The following is a 7,320-nucleotide window of genomic DNA, read 5'->3' on the forward strand; positions in this document are numbered from 1 at the left end:
AAAGGTAATGTTAAGATAAAGGTACTGTAAGTACTACCTTTCTGTACGTGTTGAGGTACTGTGAGGTACCCTTTCTGTAAAGGTTGGGGTACTGTGAGGTACCCTTTCTGTAAAGGTTGGGGTACTGTGAGGTACCCTTTCTGTAAAGGTTGGGGTACTGTGAGGTACCCTTTCTGTACGCGTTGAGGTACTGTAAGGTACCCTTTATGTAAAGGTTGGGGTACTGTGAGGTACCCTTTCTGTACGCGTTGAGGTAACGTCCGGTCACCCCGCCCCCAGGAGCGGCTGCAGGCCTCTGAGGCGGCGGCGGCGGCCGGCCTCCAGCGGCAGCGGGAGGCCCGGGAGGGGGCGGTGGCCCGGGCCGCCCAGCTGGAGGCCGCCCAGCGCGGGGCGGAGGCGGAGCGGCAGCGGGCTGCGGGCCGCGGCGCCGAGCTGGACGGCCAGCTGGGGGCGCTGAGGGGCCGGCTGGCGGAGCGGGGGGAGGAGCTGGCCGCCAGCGAGGAGCGCGGCGCCGCCCTGGAGGAGCGGCTGGCGGCGGCGCTGGCCCGGGCGGAGCTGCAGGAGGCGGGGCTGAGGGAGGAGCTGCGGCGGGCGGAGGGCTCGTTGTCTAGCAACCGCAGGAGCGCCGGCGCCCTGCAGGAAGAGGCGGGGCAGCTGCAGCGGGCGCTGGCCGCCAGCCAGGAGGACCGCAGGGTGCTGCAGGTAACCGGGCGCTCCCCCAGGGACCCCCCGCCTAGGGACCCCCCGCCTCCAGGGACCCCAACCCCCAGGGACCCCCCGCCTAGGGACCCCCACCTCTAGGGACCCCGACCCCCAGGGACCCCCACCTCCAGGGACCCCCCGCCTAGGGACCCCCACCCCCAGGGACCCCCACCCCCAGGGACCCCCACCTCCAGGGACCCCCACCTCTAGGGACCCCGACCCCCATGGACCCCCCGCCTAGGGACCCCCACCTAGGGACCCCCACCTCCAGGGACCCTGACCCCCATGGACCCCCACCCCCAGGGACCCACATCACCGGGGACACGGCCTCCCCGTCCAGGATGGGGGTTCATGTCTGAGGGCGGGGGGCAGATCAGGTCTGGCTGGACGGGCCATCTCACTTCTCTTGCTTCGCATTGTTTTCGACCAATCATGTCGGTTCAGATCTCTAAGAACCTTATCTGTGAACACAAACTCGAGTTTTAGTAGTAAACAGTAAACATGTGTAAAGGTTTCAGATCAACAATAGACTGCAATATACAATATAGAATCCCCTGTGACCGTTTTGTCCACTCCCTGAACTAGTTTCTCTTTGGTAGAACATCTCTGTCATGGAACGGGAAACAAGACGCCACTCTGTCCCTTACCCTTCTGCGTTCCAGGAGTTCTGCTGTAACCCAGTAGGACTGCTGGAGCCAAGATTACTAACGTCACGATGAGATAGCACTACTACTAATGCACAAAGTACTGGACAGGCGTTTAAAAAACCAAAAAGAAAGTTACAACTAATGTGAAAATATGAATGCAGAAAACATCTATTTACACAATAGGAGTAGTAGCAATGTAAATGTTTACTCAAAACAGGGCTAGTAAACATGAGAGACAGCTGAGGCGTTAATGAGCAGGGTGATTCATCGTTAGGCTCCGGGACCAGAGACTGCAGCGACCGGCGGAATTAATCGGCGGCATAATATTTACCCGGGCAGGTCACGTAAAACAAACGAACAGAGCTGTAAACCTTCTCCGTTTTTCTAAGATGTTTAATTGAACCGGGGAACATGATGAATTGCCGGTCCTTCCGTTGCCACACTTTGATTTAAAACTAATCCGCCGTGGCCTTCTGAGTTCTGGAGGGCGCCCGGGTTGTTCTTGGTCTTGTTGACCTAGCGGTTGGTTTTCCGGGGGACACAGAGGACCTGGGCAGTAAACCACTGCCCAGAGCTCGTTAATCCTCCTCGGAGCTCCTCCTCAGAGCTCCTCCTACGAGTACCTGGCCTCTGGTTGGTTCAGCCGTTGGAGAGATGTTGGACAAACAAAAACAGGGCACTCTCGGAAACCCGGTCAGCGCGCGCCAACGCAAAGAGGACAAGCTCTGCCCTGCTGGGCGTAGCCCTACGTCTGTCAGAGGCTAACGAGAGGCTAACGAGAGGCAGCAGGATCAGAGGCTAACGAGAGGCTAACGAGAGGCAGCAGGATCAGAGGCTAACGAGAGGCAGCAGGATCAGAGGCTAACAAGAGGCAGCAGGATCAGAGGCTAACGAGAGGCAGCAGGATCAGAGGCTAACGAGAGGCAGCAGGATCAGAGGCTAACGAGAGGCAGCAGGATCAGAGGCTAACGAGAGGCAGCCGGATCAGAGGCCTAACGAGAGGCAGCCGGATCAGAGGCTAACGAGAGGCAGCAGGATCAGAGGCTAACGAGAGGCTAACGAGAGGCAGCAGGATCAGAGGCCTAACGAGAGGCAGCAGGATCAGAGGCCTAACGAGGGGCAGCAGGGTCAGAGGCCTAACGAGGGGCAGCTGGATCAGAGGCTAACGAGAGGCAGCAGTATCAGAGGCTAACGAGAGGCAGCAGGGTCAGAGGCTAACGAGAGGCTAACGAGAGGCAGCAGGATCAGAGGCTAACGAGAGGCAGCAGGGTCAGAGGCTAACGAGAGGCAGCAGGGTCAGAGGCTAACGAGAGGCTAACGAGAGGCAGCAGGATCAGAGGCTAACGAGAGGCAGCAGGATCAGAGGCTAACGAGAGGCAGAAGGATCAGAGGCCTAACGGCAGAAGGGGAGCAGAAGGAGGGCATCCCAGCACAGGCTGACACAGGCATGACGTTGATGATCATGTTGTGTTGCTGAAGGCCCCTCAGCTCCTCTGCATGCTGTTCCTCTGTGGACCCAGGGCTTCTCTGTGTCTCTACAGGAGCAGCTGGACGCCCTGCGGGACGGCCTCTCGGAGAGCCAGCGGCTGAACCAGGCGCTGACGGAGCGCGCTCACAGCCTGCAGACGGCCCTGGAGACGCAGCAGCTGGAGGCCGCGGAGCGGGAGAAGCAGAGCAGCGCGCTGAAGCAGGTCACCACCGGGCCCGTATTTATAATATAGATATGATATATCATTTTCTATTTAAATTATAAATGTAATATAGAAATTTTCATTTATTATGAATATAATTTAGAATTTTGCATTTAGATTATGAATATAATTTTGAATTTTTCATTTATAATCTACTATAAAAAAAGTAATTAAATACAGTACTTTTAGTGGAGCTGGAGGCAGAGCAGAAAACAGGATTCACTCTGGATTGGCCCATGAGGTCCGGCGATGGGTCCAATTTAAGCCAATCAGAAGCCGAGGCTGCGGCCGGTTAGTTTGTCGGTTGAAGGTTTGTCGGTTGAATGTTTCCCAGGCGCTGAAGCGGCAGAAGGAGGCGGGGCTAGAGGCCCACAGCTCCGCCCAGCAGCTTCAGCAGGAGAGGGAGGGGCTCCTGGAGAGGCTGAGAGCCCTCCAGATCACCGTGGCGACGCTGCAGACGGAGCGCGGCGAGCTGGAGCGGAGCGTCGCACGGCTGGGGAGGGACAAGGCCGCGCTGCGCAAGGCCCTGGAGAAGGTGGGTCCGTACTCCGTCCGTACAGGTCCTCGTTCCCCCAGCAGGTCAAGGCGGTCACAGGGTCATTCAGCAGCAGCTTGGGTCCGCAGTGACTCGCCGTTCATAACATAACATCACATGACATCACATAACTTCCAACCGCCTCCCTCTCTGAGCCTGAGTGTCCCTCAGAGGGTCCCACCCTGGTAGGTAGATGGTTTGGTAGCTCAGTGTCTCTCATGTCTGGTGGAGCCCTGAGACCCCACTAGGGGGGCTGAGCAGCTTGGGGTTGGGGGGGGGATGGATGGACGGGGGGGTATTTTGTTAGTTGAATTGTTTCAACGTTAATATAGAGTTGCTGGTCCGTGAAGCTCAGACCAGGACACCTCAGCTGGTCCCACTGAGAACCATCCAGACCGCTACCATGTTCCCCTAGTAATGAGGGAGAGGTGGGGTCCGGTGTGGATGAGCTGGTTCCCACGGCGACCTGGGGGGGGGGGGCAGGAGGTGCAGCGGGCTGACCCCCGGGTGTCTCCTCCTTCAGGCGGAGTTGCAGAGGCTAAGGAGCGAGGAAGAGGTGGTGCTGGGAGGCCAGGAGAAGGAGCGCTTGCTGGAGGCGCTGCGGGCCCTTGAGCGGGACCTGACGGAGAACCAGGTGGAGCTGCAGAGCCTGCAGGTCAGAGGTCACAGCGGCGCTGCTCAGAATTTGGATCCAGGTCTCAAGTCAGACATGGGGGATGGCGAGCTCAGAGCTGGGTGAACGGGGCGCTTCGTATTTGTTTCGGCCAATCGTGTAGCGGGAGGCGGGATCTTTAAGTGTCTAACTGTCGATCACAAACTTGGCCGGCAGTAGAGAACTGTTAAAAAAAGTATCTGTAAAGGTTTCAAATCAACACAGTTTAAACTAGCCACTGTAGAAATACACAGAAATAAATTAAAGCTGCGTGCATTTACCTCTGACCACTAGAGGGCAGTACTCTGCAGTAGAACTCCCTCCCCCAACCCAGATTAATCTTCTCCTCACTCTGCAGCCATCGAAGCTGGGCTCATTACTTTGCCCAAAGCGGCGTGAATATACGCCACGAGTTCACTCCCACGAGTGTAGGACGAAGGGCTTGATTCTTGTGAACGCCAACGTTTCTTTCAATTTCAATTTCATTAATTCTCAACCAAGCTGAGGGGGATCCATCAACTGAGTAGAATCCCTCCTTCCACCCTGAGGAGTAACCAGGAGTGGTGGCCACTCCTCCCCCCCCCAGGCGCGGTACTCTGAGCTTGGCCACGCCCAGTCCCAGCGCCTCCTGGAGGAGACGGCGCGCCACGCCCAGGAGATGGAGGCGGAGACGGGCCGGCTGCGGGCCGCCGGGCTGCAGGCGGAGCGGGCCCTGGAGAGCCGGGAGAAGGCCCACCGCCAGCGGGTCAAGGGCCTGGAGGGCCAGGTCGGTAGTCCGACACCCCCACCCTGGGCATACCACTGCCCAGGGGCCGCTGAGCAAGGAGCCTGGGGCAGCCTGATGGCTCAGAGGCTGCTTATGGGTAGTCTCTACATATTGTTACTGGTTGGGTGACTGGTTGGGTGACTGGTTGGATGACTGGTTGGTTGCCTGGTGAGTGTTGGGGTTGACACTGCGTCTCTACTGGTTGGTTGACTGGTTGGGTGACTGGTTGGTTGCCTGGTGAGTGTTGGGGTTGACACTGCGTCTCTACTGGTTGATTGACTGGTTGGGTGACTGGTTGGGTGACTGGTTGGGTGACTGGTTGGATGACTGGTTGGTTGCCTGGTGAGTGTTGGGGTTGACACTGCGTCTCTACTGGTTGGGTGACTGGTTGGTTGCCTGGTGAGTGTTGGGGTTGACACTGCGTCTCTACTGGTTGGTTGACTGGTTGGGTGACTGGTTGGCTGCCTGGTGAGTGTTGGGGTTGACACCTCGTCTCTGCGTCCCCAGGTTCTGACGCTGAAGGAACAGCTCGATGAGGATGTGAGGCGGCGCCAGGCACGGAGCCACAAGGTCCTGGGGTCCAGACACTGACCCGGCAGCAGGTCCTGGGGTCCAGACACTGACCCGGCAGCAGGTCCTGGGGTCCAAACCGGACAGTCATCGTTTATCCCACAAGGTGGGACTTAACACTTATCCAGCACTATGCTGGGGTCCACACCCCCAAGGTGCAAGAGTTCAAATCCAGCTCTTAGCTTCAACCCTGCAAGGTTCTAGCTCTCTAACTCAACTCTAATCAGAGCTGGGGTCGAATCCACTATGGAGCTGGGATTCGACTCTTTCTCAGTCAATACAAAAGATGCTGATTCAAACCCAACTCCTCACTGTGATCCCAGAAGGGGCCATGGGTTCCAACCATAGATATGTATAGAGCACTAGATGGCTCGTCTGCGCTGCTGGCCAATGGAGTCCAACGTCACAACTGGCGGCCATCTTGCCACAGTCAGCCGCTCACCCATAGCATTGTGTTGGTAGTGGTACATGTACTTTTTAAATAACCATAACTTGCTCAATTTCAAACCGATTTTCAAACGGTTTGGTTTATTATAAACGTCAGAGATGAGGTTATGACACTGCATACTTATGAATAATTATGTTAGGTTCTAGAAAAATAGAATAATGTTCTAAAATAGGTACAAGATTATAACCAAGAAGAAGAAGATGGCCGCCTGTGATGACGTTCTAGACGCCGCCGTAAGACATCTAGTGTTCTATCTAAGCTTCCATAAGTCATCTTACAGGCTGCTGGGCCCTGAACCAAACTGATATGTTCTCAAATAAGGTGCTGAAGTTCAAGCCCACACATTCCTTGGGTCCGAACCTGACGTTGTTCCAACAAGGTGCTCGTGTCCAAAGGAACCCAGCTCTCAACTCGTTGGACCCCCTTTGTTCCCTCACATATTCAGATACAGTTGACCAGGGTCCATACTGTTCTCACAGCCTCTAAAACGGTTTCAGATAAGAAATAGAAATAGAAATACTGCATTTTGGTGATTTCCCCTTGTTTTAACCTAACACACACACACACACACACACACACACACACACACACACACACACACACACACACACACACACACACACACACACACACACACACACACACACACACACACACACACACACACACACACACGCACACACACGCACACACACACTGACACACACACAACCCCACATCCCCCCATACACTCACACACACACCCACGGCCACACACCCCGTCGATTCAGCGTGCACACTGCGCTGGGGTTCATGAGTGCAAGAAAGCAGAACAACAACAAACAATGGTGGTTCTGTTTATCCGCGTTCACCGCCGCCAACAAATGTTTGGAGGATTTTCCCTGAGCTGGCGGACCACCTCTGGTCCGGTCCGATCCGGGGAGCTGGGTTATGAAACGGCCTCCGCTCCGCCCCCCCCCCCCCCCCCCCCCACACCCCCCAGACCCCCCAGACCACGAGACACTCATTGTCCTAAGGAGGTCGAAGCCCTTTGTCCCAATGAGTGCTGGTGCTGCTCGATGAGACGGGAAGAGAGCTTAATGATCCGATGTTTACACTTCCCGGTCCCTGGGATGACTGATGCTGTGAGAGGTTTAACGTTGTTCCGCTCTTTGATTCCTGATTGTTTAAAAGGGTTGTAGTTATGTGCCATGATTCCCATACTTGATTATTGTGAAATGTTTTGTGTGATTATGGATCACGAATGCCAAGGATGTTTGTGTACTAAATCCTCTTAAGTATTTGTGTTTCTTGGCGACTTAGTATATCT

General features: G+C 55.8%; 2 protein-coding genes across 2 annotated transcripts in view; both read left to right on the forward strand.

Moving 5' to 3' along the window:
- The window catches only part of crocc2 (ciliary rootlet coiled-coil, rootletin family member 2), a 55,816-nt gene extending 49,095 nt beyond the window's left edge, over positions 1–6,721 (forward strand). Inside the window, 6 exon segments of the mRNA XM_060067498.1 lie at positions 254–702; positions 2,891–3,040; positions 3,375–3,575; positions 4,099–4,230; positions 4,814–4,993; positions 5,501–6,721. Of these exon segments, the coding sequence (XP_059923481.1) occupies positions 254–702; positions 2,891–3,040; positions 3,375–3,575; positions 4,099–4,230; positions 4,814–4,993; positions 5,501–5,584 (1,196 nt within the window). The 3' untranslated portion in view covers positions 5,585–6,721.
- Positions 6,722–7,049: 328 nt separating this feature from the next.
- Positions 7,050–7,320, forward strand: part of sned1 (sushi, nidogen and EGF-like domains 1) — a 12,933-nt gene continuing 12,662 nt past the window's right edge. The window contains exon 1 of the mRNA XM_060067499.1: positions 7,050–7,059. Coding sequence (XP_059923482.1) covers positions 7,050–7,059 — 10 coding nt within the window. The remainder of the gene's footprint in view (positions 7,060–7,320) is intronic.

Source organism: Gadus macrocephalus, chromosome 12 (genome assembly GCF_031168955.1).
Source record: "Gadus macrocephalus chromosome 12, ASM3116895v1".
Taxonomy (NCBI): domain Eukaryota; kingdom Metazoa; phylum Chordata; class Actinopteri; order Gadiformes; family Gadidae; genus Gadus; species Gadus macrocephalus.